At 41.7% G+C, this 20128-nt stretch overlaps 1 protein-coding gene across 5 annotated transcripts in view; it reads left to right on the top strand.

Annotated features, from left to right (window-relative positions):
- The window catches only part of SIK3 (SIK family kinase 3), a 258789-nt gene that overhangs the window by 206659 nt on the left and 32002 nt on the right, over positions 1–20128 (top strand). For 4 of the 5 annotated variants that reach the window (XM_025355477.1, XM_025355474.1, XM_025355476.1 and 1 more), the window contains 4 exons: positions 18342–18460; positions 19029–19139; positions 19384–19527; positions 19946–20023. In XM_025355477.1, the coding sequence (XP_025211262.1) occupies positions 18342–18460; positions 19029–19139; positions 19384–19527; positions 19946–20023 (452 nt within the window). The remainder of the gene's footprint in view (positions 1–18341; positions 18461–19028; positions 19140–19383; positions 19528–19945; positions 20024–20128) is intronic. The other variant, XM_025355478.1, reaches the window with a different exon arrangement.

The following is a 20128-nucleotide window of genomic DNA, read 5'->3' as shown; positions in this document are numbered from 1 at the left end:
AAACTGTTCCCAGGAGAAGGGAGGAGGGAGTGAGGAGCTGTGGGGGTCAGTGCTGCTGCCAAGTCAGGTAAGAGGACCGAGAACTGAATGTTGCATTTAGAAATGTGGAGATCATGAATGATTTTGTTTCTTTCTTATCCCCCCACACCCTCGCCTTCCTAGATCATTAATGATTCTGAAGTACACTTTTGGCAGAGGAACAGGAGCGAAAGCTTAATCACGTGGTTGCAACAAAAAAGGAATAGAAGGAAAATAGACAAAGGAAGTAGACACACTCTTTCCAGTTTACTATAAAAGGAAGCAGAGAAGTGATCCAGTATTGCTCTGCCCAGGGTCACCAGTGATCTCATTATTGATCAACTGCATATCCTTAGTCTTTTTCTTAATCACTGCCCAGCAGTGATTAACACTTCACCTCTCCCCTTCCTCCCTCTCTTTCTTCTTCCCTCCCTCCCTCCCTCCCTTCTTTCCTTTTTTGAGACTGGGTCTTGCTCTGTTGCTCAGGTTGGAGTGCAGTAGTGTGATCGTGGCTCATACCACACACCACTACGCCTAATTTTTTTTTTTTTTTTTTTTTTTTTGTGGTAGAGATGGAGTTTTGCCATGTTGTCCAGGCTGGTCTCAAACTCCTGAGGTCAGGTGATCTGCCTGCCTTAATCTCCCAAAGTGCTGGGACTACTGGTGTGAGCTACTGCACCCTGCCTCTTTAGTTATATTTTAGAGCACTTTTACATTCACAGCAATATTGAGTGGAAGGTACACAGTTTCCATGTACCCTCTGTGCTGTCCTGCCTACCTCCCCTGCCGGCCCCTGTCATTATCAGATGTGCCCCATCAGAGTGGTACATTTGTTAACAATCAATGAACATGCATGGACACATTATCACCCAAAGTCCATAGCTTACATTAGGGTTTTCTCTCAGTGTTATACATTCTGTGGGTTTTGACAAATGTATAGTGACATGTTTTCACCACTATAATATCATATAAAATTGTTTCACTTCCCCCCAAATCCTCTGTGCTCTGCCTGTTTATCCATTTCTCTCTACCCCCCTGCAACCACTGATCCTTTCACTGTCTCCACAAGTTTTTCCTTTTCCAGAATGTCATATGGTTGGAAACATACAGCATGTAGCCTTTTCAGATTGGTGTTTTTCAAATAGTAATATGCAATAAGGTTCCTCCATGTCTCTTCATGACTTGAGAGCCGGTTTCTTTTTAGCACTGAATAATATTTCATTGCCTGGGTGTACCACCCTTTATCCTTTCACCTACTGATGACATCTTGGTTGCTTCCAAATTTTGACAGTTATGAATAAAGCTACTGTAACATCCTTGTGCAGGTTTTTGTGTGGACAGAAATTTTTAACTCATTTGGGTAAATACTAAGGAGCACAGTTCCTAGATCATACAGTAAGAACATGGATAGTTTTATAGGAAACTGCCAAACTGTCTTCCAAAGTGGCTATGCTATTTTGCGTTCCTGCCAGCAGTGAGAGAGCTTCTGCTGCACCACATCCTTGTCAGCATTTGGTGGTGTCAGCATTTTGGATTTTGGCCACTCTAATAGGTATATAGTGGCGTTTCATTGTTATTTTCATTTATAATTCTCTAATGATGTATGAGGATGAACATCTTTTCTTATACTTATTGCCATCTCTATATCTTTGTTGAGGTGTCTCTTCAGGTCTTTTGGTCATTTTAAAATTCAGGTTGTTTATTTTCTTATTGTTGAGTCACTCATTACATTTTAAAACACTTTTTCTCATTGCTTCTGAGACGCCGTATTCTCCAGTTTTCCTCCTGTCCTCTGGGAACACCTTCTCGGTCTTCTCTGCCAGACGTATTTTTCTCTGCTCATCCTTTAGATCTTTTCATCTTTACAGGATCTTTCTGGAGCCATCTTATTTACTGCCATAGCTTCATTGATCACTGTGGTGATCAGTCCTCAATTAACTTTTTGGCCTGGACCTCTCCTCTTGGATCTAGGGCTACATATCCAAGTATTTGCTAACCATTGTCTTCACTTTCATGTGTTGAAGTCAGATCAATGGAGACATCTTCAGAAATGAACTTAACTTCTCCCTCCCTAGATTTGCTCTATTCTGTATTTGCTGCCTTAGTGAATAGCATCACCATCTGACCAAGGCCAACACAAGCCTCGATGCTTTCTCTCTCCCCATTGCCACAGCTGATCAGTTACCAAATCCTGTCGATTCAACCCTCCATTCCTGTAGCCACTTCTAAGACCATATTATCATCTTCCCTTGCCTCAATTAAACGGTAGCCGATTATATGGATTCCTGGCTCCAGTCTTATCCCCCTCTACCCCATTGTCAACTTTGCTACATGAGTAATCTTTCCAGAACACAAACATAAAAATAAATAAAACATACCACACACACACATACACATACTCTCTCTCTCTCTCTCTCTCTCTCTCTCTTACTTAAACATACAAATCTGATTATATCGTTTTCTAGCCTGAAACTTTTCAGTGGTTTACCATTGCCTCTAAGGTAAAGTTTACTCCATAAGGTGGCAAAGCATTGACTTACAAACATTTTTGGCTATGATAAAAAAAAAAAAAGTACATTTTATACTGTGACCCAGAACACACATATATAGATACAAATGAACAAAAGATTTGTTTGCTTGATGTTAGAGATGGGGTCTTGCTATTTTGTCCAGGCTGAACTTGAACTCCTGGACTCAGGTGACCCTCCTGCCTCAGTCTCCCAAGTAGCTGGGACTAGAGGCATATACAACCCTGGCTGACAACAAAATACTTTTTTTTTTTTTTTGAAACAGAGTCTCGCTCTGTCGCCCAGGCTGGAGTGCAGTGATGTGATCATAGCTTGCTGCAACCTCCAGTTCCTGGGCTCAGGCAGTCCTCCCACCTCAGCCTCCCAAGTAGCTGGGACTAGAGGCAAGCAACATCATGCTTGCCTCTAATTTAAAAAAACTTTTTTTTTTTTTTGAGACAGAGTCTCACTCTGTCGCCCAGGCTGGAGTGCAGTGGCCGATCTCGGCTCACTGCAAGCTCTGCCTCCTGGGTTCACGCCATTCTCCTGCCTCAGCCTCCCGAGTAGCTGGGACTACAGGCGCCCGCCACCACACCTGGCTAATTTTTTTGTATTTTCAGTAGAGACGGGGTTTCACCGTGTTAGCCAGGATGATCTCGATCTCCTGACCTTGTGATCCGCCTGCCTTGGCCTCCCAAAGTGCTGGGATTACAGGCTTGAGCCACCGCGCCCGGCCAAAAATTTTTTATAGAGATGGAGTCTCACTCTGTTGACCAAGCTAATCTTGAATTCCTAGCCTTAAGCGATCCTCCCTCCTTGACCTCCATGAGCCACTGCGCCCAGCCAACAAACAATTTTTTTTAAAAAGCAAAACTTAGACCTTACTATGTACAGTGCATTCCAATATATTTTATTCTATTCCATGTTAAAAAAAATGCTGATTTTGACTTACTAAATTGATCTCCTGTCTGCTGTTTCAGAAACAATGACATAGAAATACCTTTCTAACCTGACTCCTGCCTAGCTCTTCAGCCCCAGCTCCCACTCTCCCACCAGTCACCCTAATTTTCTTCTCGTTCCGTGAACAAGTTCCTTTTTCTGGAGCATGTCCCACTGCCGAGAATATATCCTCCTTATCCCACCGCACTCCACCCACTCCTATATTATAGAATTTAGAATAAAAAAATTAGATGGGATAGAAATGAGAATCTAGATAATTTCTATTCACTCTTCATGTCTCTAAACTTTTTCTTATCATGGTGCTTACCAAGCTTTATATTGCAATTACTTCTTTCATTGTATGTCTTCCACACCAGACTGAACTTAGTGAAAGTACAGACGAAACATGTCTTTTTCACAATTGTCGATAACCTACCATAGGATCTGGTATGTAGTAGGACTTAGTAAATATTAAATCTGAATCAGAACCACCCTGCCCCCAGTGGCATTCATTTACATTTAGAATAAAATTCAAGGAGTCATTATTATTATGGCCTACAAGGCACAGCTGTCATTGCCCCTTCTTTGGTCTCATTTCCTATAACTGTTCACCTCCGGTTCTGAGCTCCAGTCACAGCGCCTTCCTTGCTGTTTCTCAGACTTGCCAAACACATACATTCCCCTCAGAGAGTAGTCACAGGTCCCCTCGGAGAGGTCTATTCTGGCTACCCTTACCATTCTCTTTCTGTAATTCTGCTTTTTCTTCATAGCACTTAGCACTACCTCACATTACTTTATTGTCTCCTCACCTCCCATCACCACTTGACCATAATAAGCATTTGGTTTTTGTTTACTGCTGTGTTCCCAGGGCTTTGGACGGCGCCTGAGTTCTAGTAGGCACTCAGTAAATATTTGTTGAATGAATTAATGCATAGGGTTGTTAGAATGCTGACTCCAAAACCTCCTCTAGAGAGTACAGTCTTATCCACATCATAATATCAGTAGTAATATCAAGAAATTACATTTGTTTAGGGCTTTTGAGTTTATAAAATAATTTCTTTTTTTAATGGTTTTATTTTTTGAGACAGTATCTCACTCTGTCACCCAGGCTGGAGTGCAGTGGCATGATCTTGGCTCACTGCAGCCTCCGCCTCCCGGGCCCAAGCCATCTTCCCACCTCAGCCTCCTGAGTAGCTTGGACTACAGGTGCACGACACTACACCCAGCTAATTTTTGTAGTTTTTTGTAGAGATAGGATCTTATTATGTTGCCCAGGCTGGTCTTGAACTCCTGGACTCAAGAAGACCGCCCACCTCGGCCTCCCAAAATTCTGGGATTACAAGTGTGAGCCACTGCACCCACCAGTGCCTTTTTAAAAAATATTTCAATTTTTCAATTTTTATATTTTTAGTGACAGGGTCTTACTCTGTCACCCAGGCTAGAGCCTAGTGGTGTGACCATAGCTCACTGCAGCCTCAAACTCCTGGGTTCAAACAGTCCTCCTACCTCAGGCTCCAAAGTAGCTAGGACTACAGGCCTGTGCCACCATGCCAAGCTGAGTTTGTAAAAGATTTTTTGTAGAGATGAGTCTCACTACATTGCCCAGTCTGGTCTTGAACTCTTGGCCTCAAGCAGTCCTCCCACCTTGGCCTCCCAAAGTGTTGGGATTATGGGCAGAAGCCAGCATATGCAGCCTAAATTATTTTCTTTTACTTAATCTAATTTGAGCTACATAACTATATCTTAGAATAGGTAATAGCACATATTTTATCATCTTGCTGATGAAGTTTTGGAAGCTGAAGTTTAGAGAAATGAGTTAACTTGCCAAAACCACACAGGTAATAAGTAACTAAGTCAGTATTCAAATTCAGTGTTTGTTTTACTACACCATACTGTTGCAAAAAGAGCAAGATAAACAAACCACTTCCTTTGCTTTTCCAATGTCCACAGTGTTTCCTGTGAGCAACTTGGATGTCTTCTATCCTCCACCCCCACCACCTCACACCATGGCAAGAGATTCTTACTGAACCCTTCCCAGAGCCAGCTTCAGATAGGGGGTCCTAGAAAACAGCTAAGCATGCTGTCAGCCACACTGTCTATTAGTGCTTAGAAATAAACTAACAGTCTAACTGCCTAGAACTATTATTTGTAATATGATGTAAGTTAACCTCAAAGCTTCAAGACTCAGAGAAAGCCAACAGGATTATCCTAAACGTAGTCACTCTTTAATCCCAGTTAAATAATTCCCTAAGTAGGAATAAAAGTTTTTGTAAGATTAGTACAGAGAATGGGAAACAACCAGTGTAGGAAATGAGTAGATACTTTCTATATTACCAGTATGATCTCTCTGGCCCTTGGTAACATACATGTGCTTGTCTTTGCCGAATGTCATAGGCCTAAATCCCAAGGCCCATCAGAGAATACTTCAAAAGGATAAGGCATAGCAGAAAATGAATTCATCGGTTGTTTAGGCTTTTCTTAGCTTAGACAACCTTCAAGTACCAGAAAATGTCAGGTGAAAGAAGTTTAGAGTCTGTCCCTTAGTCCTTTTTCTGCTTACTCCTCCTGTTTCTGGGCACAGTCGTATCTCGGTAGATCTGGAGCATAGTCTTCTGATGGAGGCAAGTACTGGCTGCTTTTCAGCCCGTCAGCCCAGCTGCTGTTGCTGTATTACAGGAGATAGTGTGGTTGAGGGAAGTCCTTAAGCACGAGATCCTTCCTTTTCTCAGCTGTTGTCATAAGCTTGAGCTGAGTTTATCTGTTTTTGTTCCTGAAGGATCTAGAAACTCCAGCAGAGCTGGTATAGTGTTCTAAATGACCACTTGGAAGACCAGAGGGCAAAGGCTCTACCATTTAGCTTCTTCTAGCCAAGTTGAATTCCAGAGCAGCTACATACAGCTGTGTGGGTGGGAGGCCATGCTCTGCAAATGGATATGGTTAGCTCAAGAATTCTAAGCTGCTCTCTATTGTCAGTAATGTGTGGAATGAAGTATCCTCACAATTAGTGGATATTTCTATGCCTGGTCTTGTTTGTTTGATACAAGTTTCCTTTCATAGGCATCTTGAGATGTACTAAAGACATATGTTTTCAAGTTGGAATGACAGTGGTATACATTTAAAAGAGGATTTATTTGAGGCTGGGTTGATTTTATGCCACCTAGTTTTTATAATTATGTATGTGTCTTCCTCCTGTCCCCACTAGAATGTAAGCCTCTTGATTATCAGAGCTGTGTTTTACACATTAATACCTTCCATAAAACCTGACAGCCCCTGGTAGGGCATAGGCATTCAGTAAGTGTTTTTGAATGAAAAACTGAATCTTCACTACTTAACTATGGAATCTTGTATCAGACTCTTGGTTTTTGTTTTGTGTTGTTTTGTTTTGTTTTGTTTGAGACAGATTTTGTTGCCCAGGCTGGAGTGCAGTGGTGCCACCTCAGCTTACTGCAACTTCTGCCTCCTGGGTTCAGGTGATTCTCTTGCCTCAGCCTCCCGGGTAGCTGGGACTACAGGTGCATGCCACCACACCTGGCTAATTTTTGTATTTTTAGTGGAGACGGGGTCTTGTCATGTTGGCCAGGCTGGTCTTGAACTCCTGGCCTCAAGTGATCTGCCCGCCTCGGCTTCCCAGAGTGCTGGGATTACAGACGTGAGCCACTGTGCCCTGCCTAGACTCTTGTATTATATTATTAACATGATCTAAATTATTTATTCATCAAACCGCTTGGTTTTATATACTTTTTTTTTTTAATGTAGAGACAAGAATTTCATCATGTTGCCCAGGCTGGTCTTGAACTCCTAGGTTCAAGCAATCCGCCTGGCCCTGCCTCCCAAAATGCTGGGATCATAGGCGTGAGCCATCACGCCCAGCCATGGTTTTTTTTTTTGTTTTTTTTTTTTTTTGTTTTTTTGTTTTTTGAGACGGAGTCTCGCTCTGTCGCCCAGGCTGGAGTGCAGTGGCGCGATCTCGGCTCACTGCAAGCTCCGCCTCCCGGGTTCACGCCATTCTCCTGCCTCAGCCTCCCGAGTAGCTGGGACTACAGGCGCCCACAACCGCGCCCGGCTAATTTTTTGTATTTTTAGTAGAGACGGGGTTTCACCGTGGTCTCGATCTCCTGACCTTGTGATCCGCCCGCCTCGGCCTCCCAAAGTGCTGGGATTACAGGCGTGAGCCACCGCGCCCGGCCCCAGCCATGGTTTTATGTAGTTTTGTTATATGAGTTATTGTGAACGTGACCAAGTCAAATAACTTTTAGGTGTAAAAGGTGTTTTGATCTACTATAGAGTTTGCTTTCTAGGCCTCAAGTAAAATAAGTTTGATCCAGACCAGTGTTTTTGGATTAAACTTCTCAGAGCATCCCAAAGAACAGTTTGATAAAACCCTGAATCTAAATTAGAGAAGGATTAAAAGTTGAAACTTGCTGTTTTCTTGAGCTGTGGTGGAAGGTGAAACCTGGTCTGGCTTCATGTGTTGGCAAATGTTTCCTCTGACCTCCCCTTCCACCGGTGGATGCAAATAACTTAAATTTTTTGAGGACCAGATTCATTCAATATATATATTTTTTAACAACATACTTAAAGCCGAGTGTACCCTGTTCCCCTGTTGTACCACCTGCTAGCAGACATACTAAGATCGTTTATTTAACTGAAGGAAAATTAATTTACAGTGAAAAAACTGCAGCGTTAGTGAGGGCATAGAGATCTCTTGTGGACAATATTTTTGAGTCTTTATTGATTAGACTTCACTGTGACTTAATTAATTGTAATACTGCATGAGCATTTTATCACTGGGAATGCAAGACCCAGGCTTACATAATGCTTCTGATGGAGAATGTACCCTGCAGCTATTGCCAAAAAGCTTCTACTTAGAGGCAAACAACTCTGCCCTGATTGGCTTACTCATCAAGAACCACACAGCATCTTGCTTGGCTAAAAGCACTTTGGTTAGAACCAATGGGGCAAGGGATAAAATTGTCTCACCCACCAGTTTCCATATACTGAGGGGCTCAGAGTCCTCAAAGCAGTTTTCTCATACCTTTTGAGACATACTACACTGCCAGAGAGAAAAATCTATGTAGTGCTTTCATGTCAGTGAATGTAGAAATCACAACTGATGTCAGAAAAGAGGTCAGAACTACTTCAGAGTGAAACAGGCCAGCCGTGTTCATTCCCATGACCTCACATAACTAAAAACCAGTAGATAAATATTGGTACTGCCCTATTTATTATTAGCCTTTTCAAACCAGCTGTCTCCTGGCTTATGGCAACCCTAAATAGAAAAATAAAAGAAGGACATTCCAAGTGGAAGGACTTCAGAGATATGGATACGAGTCAACATTTATTGACCACTTTCTATATACCAGGCACTGTTGCATTATCTTATTTAATGTTCAAACAACTGTCTGAGGTAAGCTGTTTTATGAGGTAAACTGTATGAGAGGTTATTTGATAAATAAGAAAACTGAGGCATGATAAGGTTAAGTAACATGCCCAAGGCACATATCTAGTAAGTGGCAAAGCTGAGATTTGAACCCACGCAGTGTGGCTTCAGAGACCATCTAACCATGTGTGTTTGTATTTTCATTCACAATAAATACATAGTAAGTTACTCCAAGAATTAAGAGAGTTGTAGAATGGATATATTTGTCTACATCTGGATTACTTATTGAAAAAAGAGTGGCAGGAACTCTGTATTGGAACCAGAGGCAGAATTTTCTTGTACTATAGTGACTGATACTAGGAGTCAAAAGATACTAGAATGTAAACCACAAAATGGACAGCCTCCTGTAAAGCAGTATAGCAACCCAGGGTCTTTTCAAGGTTGGGCTAGAGCTAAATGTTGGCATCCCTACCCTTTAGGCCAGGATTTCCTGATTTCTGAATTTTAATTCTGGCAGCATCATGCCCACCTAGAAAAACTGATTGAAAGTAAGGAAGTTCAAGAAATAGGTGTTATTTTTCTAATAAATGGATATATATGGGTCAAAACTTTTTCTTTGTGGTCTGTCTCGGGTTGATAAACTTGTTAAAACTGAAGAGAAAAGCCTCTCAGTGCCTGTTTACTGATTCCTAAAGAAACTTTTCTTATGGGCTCCATCTCTATTTGTGAAATTGTTCCAAGCCATCTCCCTGTGGCCTCTATGTTCAGTCACTGAAAGTGTCTCCCAGAATTTAGAGATAAAAAGAACTTTATTTCTATTCCAGGAGATTCTGATTACAATAATTTGCAGAAACCACTAGGGTTAGAATTTATAGTTAAATGGATAATTCTCCACCTTCTTTGCTGATATCTTACTGTTGGAATATCGTTTCTTGAAATTTTACTGAAGTGTGGGACTTCCATTTTTCTTCCCCAGAGCAACTGAAAATAAATGTTTCAAAACATGACAGTTTTTTCCTAGTGTCATTGTGTCAAGAGAAACTAATCTCAATGCTTATTTTTTATGAGTCAGATCTTACTACAGTCAATACTGTCATAGATTAAGTTCCAAGGTTGTGTATTTTCTTTGTGTAAAACTGTGGCATTGACTACATCCTTGTCAGGGATGGTGGCATGCATCTATAATCCCAACAACTCAGGAGGCTGAGATTGGAAGATTGTTTGAGGCCAGGAGATCAAGGTGGCCAGCCAGGGCAACATAGCAAGACCCTGTCGCTAAAAAATAAAAATAAAAAATAGTCAGAGGTCACTTTGGGAGGCCGAGACGGGCAGATCACGAGGTCAGGAGATCAAGACCATCCTGGCTAACACAGTGAAACCCCATCTCTACTAAAAATACAAAAAATTAGCTGGGCATGATGGCGGGCATCTGTAGTCCCAGCAACTGAGGAGGCTGAGGCTGATTTGAACCCAGGAGGTGGAGGTTGCAGTGAGCTAAGATCACGCCACTGCACTCCAGCCTGGGTGACAGAGCAAGACTCCATCTCAAAAAAAAAAAAAAAGGCCAGATGTGGTGGTGTGTGCCTGTAGTCTCAGCTACTGGAGAAGCTGAGGCAGGAGGATCACTTGAGCCTAGGAGTTCGAGGCTACAGTGATCTATGATTGCACCACTGCACCCAGCCCGGCCAACAGAATGAGACTGCATCTCAAAGTAAATTAAATAACTAGTCCTTTAACTTGGTATTTAGAAATGTTTATTTCTATTATAGCAGTAAGGTGTCCAAATTTAATGTACAGAATAAAAGCATTCCAATCCTTGTAACACCATTGATCTAGCAGTATCCAAAGTGACAAAATTTCAGTGCAACAACAAAATCCTTGTATTTTGTATTATTATAGTTAACGTTTATACAATCTCTACATGTATCTATAGGTTAGCACATTTAGTGTATGTTATTTATACATACAAATGTCATAATTTTTTTTTTTTTTTTTTTTAGACAGTTTCCCAATGTCACCCAGGCTGGAGTGCAGTGGCATGATCTGGGCTCACTGCAACCTCTGCCTCCCAGGTTCAAGTGATTCTCCTGCCTCAGCCTCCCAAGTAGCTGGGATTACAGGCACATGCCACCATGCCTGGCTAATTTTTGTATTTTTAGTAGAGACTGGGTTTCACCATGTTGGCCAGGCTGGTCGTGACTTCCTTGTCTCAAGTGATCTGCCTGCCTCGGGCTCCCAGAGTGCTGAGATTATAGGTGTGAGCCACCGTGCAAGGCCCAAATGTCTTATTTTGAGGACCATTTGTCTCTTCATTTAGATTTTTAAATAGTGACTGTGTTAAATAAATAGGTTTGACCTCAGCTGGCAGTTGACATTGACAGTGTTTCTTGAGCATATTAATAAAACATCATTTTTAGGGCTTAGTCCACAAGCAGAGTGAGGATTCCTAACTCTGGCTGGCTTCTTATCAAAAGAAGGTATCTTGGCAAAAAACACCCCTGGTTTCTTATTGATTTACTTTTTAATTATTTCTGCAGGGATTATAGCACTACAAGATAGTCACACTGTTCTGTCCATGTTTTAACAAGTTCAGGACATTATAACAGACTTTATTTTCTTTTCATGAGGAAAAACAGCATGTTTTGTGTGCAGTTTTTCTTTTAGGAAAAGGCAGGCAGCATTAAAGAGACGCTGTGAGACAAACATTTGTTAAATCCAGAACATCTAAAATACAGGGATAGACTTTTATCAGAGCCATGTGGCTCCATTCTGAGGTTGCTACTGCAGGCCATCCATTGGTCTTGTCTGTTTGCTATAATAGCATCACTTCTCCCCCAGGGCTGGTAACTGAGCTGGATAACAGCATGAGGCAGCGTATTGCATAGCATCCTTGTTCTGAGAACTTTAAGACTTTAATGTCATTGAACTTTTAAAAGGTTTTTGTCAAGTAATTCATTTTCCATAGAAACGTGTTTCAGAGATTTAATCGCCAATTTATTTTTGTTTCCTTTTTAGATTTTCAAATTTAGAAAAAATAGAACCCTCTTTGAAGTCAGAATTGTGCCAGAAGTAATTCATTACTGAGAAGTAAACATTTTTAAGAAGTTTGTTTAAATTATTGAAAATATAGAACTCTTGGGCTGAGTGCTTTGGAATTACCTTTGAAGACACCTACCATTGACAGGACCAAGTACATAAGAAACTAGATCATCCCCTTCTTCTGAGCACCTGTAAGAAGCATGCACTTTCTTGCTTGCAAAAAAGCCTTCCTGTGCCTTCTAGTACACAGATGTCTTCTGTTTCCAGCAGCTCAAAGCAGCTTTATGTGGTCAGAAAGAATCCATGACTCAGTTTCTTCTATGCCATTGCTCACCACAGAGCTGGAAAGGATTGTTTTGCCATGTTCTGTTTTTTGGTGTCACTTGCAGGGTTTCAGGGACAATTGGTTTTCTCTCCTTCATAGGACCAGCCTGAAAAGTCTGATGATCTGGTTTCCTAAATTTTTACCTGTCTCCTCTTATCTTTGATTCTTGACTGGGGAAGCCTGCTGTTTCAAGCCTTCCATCATAGTCTTCATCACCTTGACAACCAGACTATAGAAATAAGTGCTCTACCACAGTGTATTTAATCCTCACCAGCAAAATTATGAACAGGAAAACCCTCCCCGCTTAGTGCTCTCATGTCCCTGCCTCGTCAATCCATCCAACTTGCCATCTCCCCTTAAAGCTGTTTTCCAGCTAGTTCTTGGTCTTTGGACCATCAATTTGCCTGGCCCATTTTGTACTGACCTAGCTTGTGGGTGATTCTGTCATGATGGAACCTGTGGAGATGACATGGCATTTGATCTGTCAGAGGAGAGAATTGTTTTGGTTTGTTTTCATAACCCAGAATACCAATAATGTGTTTATTTTAGGTACCATGTAGGTTAAGAGCTCCCGGGAGTAAGACTGACCAGAATTTGTATCCTCTTTGGCCCCTTATTATCTGATCAAATTTCTCAACTTCTCTGATTTTAAATTCCTTTTTCTATAAAATAGAGACAATAGTATTGGGTTGGTTTGTGAAGTAGATGCTTACATTAACTTAAAGGGTTTAGCACTTTGCCTATCATGTAAATGGTCAATAAATGTTAGTAATTATTAAATAATATTGAATGAATTGCTCTATTAGGCTTTCATTTTCTTCTTCCCTATTTTTTTACTGTTTTCTATGTATCTTTCTCTCATTTTTGCTGTCTCAGTATGCCAAAGGGACATTAACATTTTCTTTTTTCTTTTTTTTTTTTTTTTGAGATGGAGTCTCGCTCTGTCACCCAGGCTGGAGTGCAGTGACGTGATGTCCACTCACTGCAAGCTCCGCCTCCCGGGTTCACGCCATTCTCCTGCCTCAGCCTCCGGAGTAGCTGGGACTACAGGCACCCGCCACTGCGCCCGGCTAATTTTTTGTATTTTTAGTAAAGACGGGATTTCACCGTGTTAGCCAGGATGGTCTCGATCTCCTGACCTTGTGATCCACCCGCCTCAGCCTCCCAAAGTGCTGGGATTACAGGCCTGAGCCACCGTGCCTGGCCGACATTAGTATTTTCAATCAGATCCACAGGGCTTATGGAGAAGACTTATCTCCCAAGAATTGTTTTGGTTTGTTGTAATCACTTAGAGAAATTTGTTTATTATCAAGGACAGAAAAAAAAAAAAGAAGAAAAAACAATGTTGCTTTCACAGATATAGACTCACACTGGCAATGTCAACTTAATTCCCATTTTAGGACCCTGCCCGTACAGCAGCTCTCTCTCCACAAAGTCATCCAAATGCCTGGCAGCGCAGCAGGGCAGGGCCTGTGCTGAACATCCTCTAGTTAACGTTCTGTTGGCAGATCAGGTTTCATGGGCCCACAGTGACTCTCACTGCGGAGACTGCTTGGCGTCTTGCATGGAGCAGATGAAAGCAGCTCTGAAGGGAAGCTGCTTCTCTGGCACACACAAGCAGAGGAGCGTATTCTTGCATGGCCCAAAGTGGTTCAGTTTCATTTAGCCTCAGAGTCCCTACCTTTTGGGAGGGAGCAAATAATGGGGCCCTTTTATTTATTTATTTATTTTATTATTATTATTATTATTTTTAGAGACGGAGTCTCGCTCTGTCACCCAGGCTGGAGTGCAGTGATGCGATCTCGGCTCACTGCAAGCTCTGTCTCCCAGGTTCACGCCATTCTCCTTCCTCAGCCACCCGAGTAGCTGGGACTACAGGCGCCCGCCACCACGCCTGGCTAAGTTTTGTATTTTTAGTAGAGACGGGGTTTCACTGTGTTAGCCAGGATGGTCTCGATATCCTGACCTCGTGATCCGCCCACCTCGGCCTTCCAAAGTGCTGGGATTACAGGCATGAGCCACCGCACCCGGCCTTATTTTTTATTTTTAAGACAGAATCTTGTTCTGTCACACAAGCTGGAGTGCAGTGGTGCAATCTTAGTTTACTGCAACCTCTGCCTCCCAGGTTCAAGCAATTCTCGTGCCTCAGCCTCCCGAGTAGCTGGGATTACAGGCATGCACCACCACACCCAGCTAATTTTTGTATTTTTAGTAGAGACAGGGTTTTGCTATGTTGGCCAGGCTGGTCTCGAACTCCTGGCCTCAAGCAATCTGCCCACCTCAGCTTCCCAAAGTGCTGGTATTACAGACGTGAGCCACCATGCCTGGCCAATAGTGCCCTTTTAGACAATAAAATAGAGTACTTCTTGGCATCTGGAAAAGTTGATGTTTTGTTTGACTTGAGGGCTCCATCTTTCTGCGCTTGTAAATTGAATGTCCTGTGGGTGATTGTGTTCTTGGGTTTGAGAGCATCTGTTTCCCTCGTTTTCACCCAGTTTCCATATTTTATGTAGAATGCTGTCTTCAAATCTCATCTGAATTTAATTTCATGAACTACATGACACTTAGGAAATATGAGTTGATGATGATACTCTAGCTTTCTGCATTTTGTCATATTTTCCATCTGTGCCACATATGAAAAATGTTAGATTTCTGTTCCTTGGCACGTTCGATATTATGTAGGATAGTCAAGATTAAAAAGCTCTTGCCCTTGACACTGTAAGAATTGTTTTGGTTCTTAATCTGGGACCTGTAGACATCTGGGGTGTGGGGGATCTGTGCAAGCTTCTTAGGACATCCTTGAGTAGTCTAAAGTTACATGCAAGGTTTTGTGTATAAATTCTTGTGCAGATTTTTTTTTTTTTTGGAGAATTTTCAAGGCATCCGAGGCCAAATAATGGTTAAGGATGACCAAATAGAGGTTTCAAGATCCTGAAATGAACTAGATATATCTTCTAATTAGGAATTATTATGGTAGTGTTTTTGGTTTGGTTTTTTTGTGTGTGTTTTGTTGTTGTTATTGTTGTTTGCTTTTAAGGAAATTGCCTTGGAAAAAAGTCTGTTTTAAAGCAAGCCTTTAACTGAACACCATTCAGCTTTGGTCATCTTACGCACTAAATGGTGTGTGGAGACCAAAGGAAAACAGGAGAGTGCCATCTAGAGGCCTTAACAACAATTTGGTACTAGCCTTCTCCCTACATAGGGGTCTTTAGCAACTTCCTAAATTAAGAACACTTTTGTCCTCTTAAGTAACTGCAAACCATAAACGTGTGTCAGTGACATTTATGATCTACACAGGTGCTGCTACAGTTGTGGCTCTAGCCTTACTACTCTGGAAACATTATTAATAAAGCGTAATGTTGTAGATGGCATTTACTTTATTCTGTAGGAATGCAGAAGACTTTCAGATGTACACTGCATTTGAATATACTTTTAATTGTAAAGCAACAACAAATTGATGCCTGATGTAAGAAATCATTTTGATATAGGAACTTTGTTGTATTAGCTTTTAAAGTTAGAGTAAGTTAAAAATTAAGAGTAATTTATCTTAGTTACTTGTAGTATTCTTTTGAAAACAGTAATATAGAATGGTGTTTGCCAAATGGTATAGAAATTGAAGAGTTGAATTCACCCTAGAAAAGTAGATCAATTTATATCCATGTGGAGATGTATAATAGGGTAGTCAAGAGCGCAGCTTAGAAGTCCCAGCTTTGCCATTTCTTTGCCATGTTGAATATGTTAACTTTCAAAATCTTGTTTCTTCTTCGTTTATAAGTGGAGCTAATTGTAGTCTCTAAGTTAAGGTTGTTGTGAAGGTTAAATATAATAAAGTTGGTAAGCACAGTGCTCGGTATATCAAAAGTAACTTTTTGTAATAATGTCTTACTGTTGTTGTTATTTTCACTTACCAGTTTTGTTTTCAGCATGGTTGTGATTAAATAGAAGCAGAAAATTTAAAAACCTATAGAAAATTTTATTTTAAAAAATTTTCACAATTATAATCTCATTTGATTAAATACTCAACAAATATTTATTTATATATTCAGTAGATGTTTATGCAGCTCCTAAGTGGCTAGATATCATAACCATTTTAGGTACTGGAGAGTTGATGCTGGGTACAACAGAAAGAAAGACATGGGCCTTGCATTGCAGTGGAGGAGTCAGACAATAAGTAAATACATAAAAAAGATGGTTTCCCAAAGAAATCATTTGTGTGAAGAAAATTAATGTGGTGTAATAAAGAGTGACTGGAGGTCCATCTTAGAGTAGGTGGTTAAAGAAGAACTTTCTGAGGAAGTGACGTTTAAGCTCTTACCTGAATGACAAGGAGCCAGCCATATGAAGATCTGAGGAGTGGCCATTTCAGCTAAAGGGAAAAAAAAAAAAACACACAAAAAAAAAAACATGTAAAGGCTATTGTATGGCAGTGTGTTAAACATGTGCAAAAACTAGAAATGTGCATAGTGGCAGGAAACCAGGTCAGAGAGGGAAGTAGGCGACCAGATGCGGTGGCTCACGCCTGTAATCCCAGCACTTTGGGAGGCTGAGGCAGGTGGATCACTTGCGGTCAGGAGTTTGAGACCAGCCTGGTCAACATGGTGAAACTTTGCCTCTACTAGAGATACAAAAATGAGCCGGGTGTGGTGGTACAGGCCTGTAATCCCAGCTACTGGGAAGGCTAAGGCAGGAGAATCACATGAACCCAGGAGGCAGTGAGCCGAGATCGTTCTACTGCACTTCATAGCCTGGGTAACAGAGCGAGACTCTGTCTCAAAAAAAAAAAAAAAAGAGAGAGAGAGAAGTAAGAGCCTTATAGACCCAGGACTTTGGATTTCATTCTGAGGGTTATGGGAAGAGATTGGAGAGTAATAGGCAAAGTGGTGATATCCCCAAATTTATGCTTTGGAAACATTCATTTTGCCTGTCTATGGAAAATAGATTGTAATGGAGCAAGAATGGAAGCAGAAAGACCAGGTAGGAGACTTTTGCAGGGTGTAAGTCAGAGATGATGGTGTCTTGGATAAAGATGTTGAATTAATGGTTCGGTGTTGAATTAATGTTGGGGGATTTGAATTCCCCAACAACTCTGCACCACAGAGGCAGGGTAGCATTGTGGTTAGGAGTACCAGGTGAAGAGCCAGGCTGTCTGGTTTGAAATCTGACTTAATAGCCATGTGACCTTGGACAAGTTGCTTTACCTCTCTGTGCCTAGTTTTTGCTATTCCTAAAATGGGAATAATGATAGTACATTCCTCCTAGGATTGCTGTGTAGATTAAATGAGGAAATGATAATTGTAAAATGCATCAATACTGCTGTTTTGGTATCATCATCACTGCCTTCATCACAACTGTTACTCTCACATCACCCTCAGTACCCACATTTTATAGATGAGAAAACTTAGAAATAGAGGGTAGTTTTGAAATCAGAATATAAATTTCTTGATTTTGAATCCATTGTTCTTTCTGCAATATAATCTGTAATATGAACACCCAGAGAAAAATTTCTATTGATCTGAATATCTGTAGCTCACAGCCCAGTTTTAAATACCTATGACTGTTTAAATAACATTGAGAAAATGATAAATAAGGCTAGCTGAATCTCAGGGCATAGGAGAGAAGTAGCCTGTGGCTGTCTCCCCTACACACCTCGTGCCATCAGAAATTCACGTTCCCTAAGTTTTGAAGAAGGGTATTGCACACCTAAGCCAAAAGCATTAGTATGCACATGGTGGTACATTTAGGAGGATAGAACTGAATGTTTTGAGAACCTTGTAAGATACTGAATCTCTTTAGAGGCCATTCTACTCTTCATTACTTGTATTAAATGGGGCCATATACATAATACAAATAAATGAAATCCGTGGATTATCCCCAGACCTTTTCTCGTCAGCCTTTTGGTGAAGGCAGTAACCAGACTCCCACACTTGAGTTTCTTTTTCTCCACCTCTCTCTGCCTTTGCTTAGCCCCTTCTGGTGGCATAAGCAACGGAATAGGTAAGGATCAAAGTGCAAGAGAGACAAAATTAGAAGCAGGGAGTTGGAGAGCCTCCCTGCTGGCTTTGCTCCTGGTTCCTCTGCTCCCCTGGTGCCTCCCCTCACCAGAAATTGAAGGCAGGCTGTTTGTCCATTGCAGAATGTGAGCATTTGATCCGCCATATGTTGGTGTTAGACCCCAATAAGCGCCTCTCCATGGAGCAGATCTGCAAGCACAAGTGGATGAAGCTAGGGGACGCCGATCCCAACTTTGACAGGGTGAGCTGGGAACCACTGCTGCAGGGGACTCCTCTGAAAGCTGTTGCAGCCTCCTTTGCATGTGATTGTAATCAGGCCATAACCTGAAAAGGTGGACACTGGGAACAAACTATTATGTAATGCTAAAGCAGCACGTGAAGCAAGCAAGAAGGAATGTAAAACCAGTTAAACTGTTAGAGAATAGTAATCATGGTTCCCTACCATGTGTCCCCAAATTATCATCAATTATCATGTTTTTGGCTTTTGAGATAGTACAGCCTGCAGTTCTGCAGCTTACCTACCATGGGGATGTCGCCTTCCTCTTGTCTTAGTATGCTCAATTCAGTGGCTTCTGTAGCATGCTTTTATTTAAACCACTGTGGCCATCCCAGGTACTCCAGGGAGTTCTGGAAACAGTGAGTTTTTGTCTGTTTACAGCTGATCACTCAGGGCTGTCTTCCTTAGACTTTGTCTGAGGCCAAAAATATCCCAAGCCAGAGGGCATGGAACAGCTTGGTCATTATATATGCTGTGCCATATTGATGTGGTTAATTGGGGGGTTGACAGCTTCCTCCTTTTTATATTACAGTTAATAGCTGAATGCCAACAACTAAAGGAAGAAAGACAGGTGGACCCCCTGAATGAGGATGTCCTCTTGGCCATGGAGGACATGGGACTGGACAAAGAGCAGACATTGCAGGTATCTCTGATGGAGTGGAGAACAAAGTGGGATGTAGCAGTTCCTCTAATCTGCTTTTTCCATTTTTCTCCTTCTTGGGAACTTGGGCCTTTTTTTTTCCTCCTGTTTTTCTTCCTCTGCCCCTCCCTGGGCCTTGGAAAGAAGGAAAGAAGGTGCTTCGGCTAATGTTATTACTGAAAGGGTTCTGGTCATCAACATGCCATTTCACCAGGGTTTTGTACTCTTTTCCCTTCTCTCTTGGTAGTCATTAAGATCAGATGCCTATGATCACTATAGTGCAATCTACAGCCTGCTGTGTGATCGACATAAGAGACATAAAACCCTGCGTCTCGGAGCACTTCCTAGCATGCCCCGAGCCCTGGCCTTTCAAGCACCAGTCAATATCCAGGTGGGCAATAACTCCAGTGACCTAGTTCAGGACAAGTAACACCAGGGGGGTAAAGGTTAGCTGTTGCTCACTAACCCTAAGTCAAGAGAGTTTCTTGCTCTTCCTTACCTCTGTCTCCTCCCATTTGTCATCTCTTCCTTTGTCAGAGGCCAGTCAAAGATCTGAACCTTTTTTTGACAGAGAGGAGGAATGAGCAAGAATAGTTGTGCCTTTTGTTTTTTTTAAAGAAACAGCAAATCATGAGGCGATGCTATCCTCTCCACAGGATGCTTCCTTGTTGTGACTTCTAAGGGCAGATGAACCAAAGACTTTAGTAATCAGGGAAACATAGACTTTAGCAATCAAGACTACTTGGAAAGACTCATTATTTCTCTCTAGTATTAAAGGTGTGCGTGTCTATGTATGTACTGCTTTCCAGGCGGAGCAAGCAGGCACCGCTATGAACATCAGCGTTCCCCAGGTGCAGCTCATCAACCCAGAGAACCAAATTGTGGAGGCAAGTAGCAACCTATGGGAGCTGTCAGCTGAAACCACTTTCTTTGCCATCTCCTTGCTTCCCTTCCTTCTCATTTCTAATGCGATGGTATTTCCCTCCACCTCA

The sequence above is a fragment of the Theropithecus gelada genome, chromosome 14, assembly GCF_003255815.1.
Source record: "Theropithecus gelada isolate Dixy chromosome 14, Tgel_1.0, whole genome shotgun sequence".
Lineage (NCBI taxonomy): Eukaryota > Metazoa > Chordata > Mammalia > Primates > Cercopithecidae > Theropithecus > Theropithecus gelada.
The sequence above is the reverse complement of the archived record's forward strand: the minus strand, read 5'-3'. Positions and strand labels throughout refer to the sequence as shown.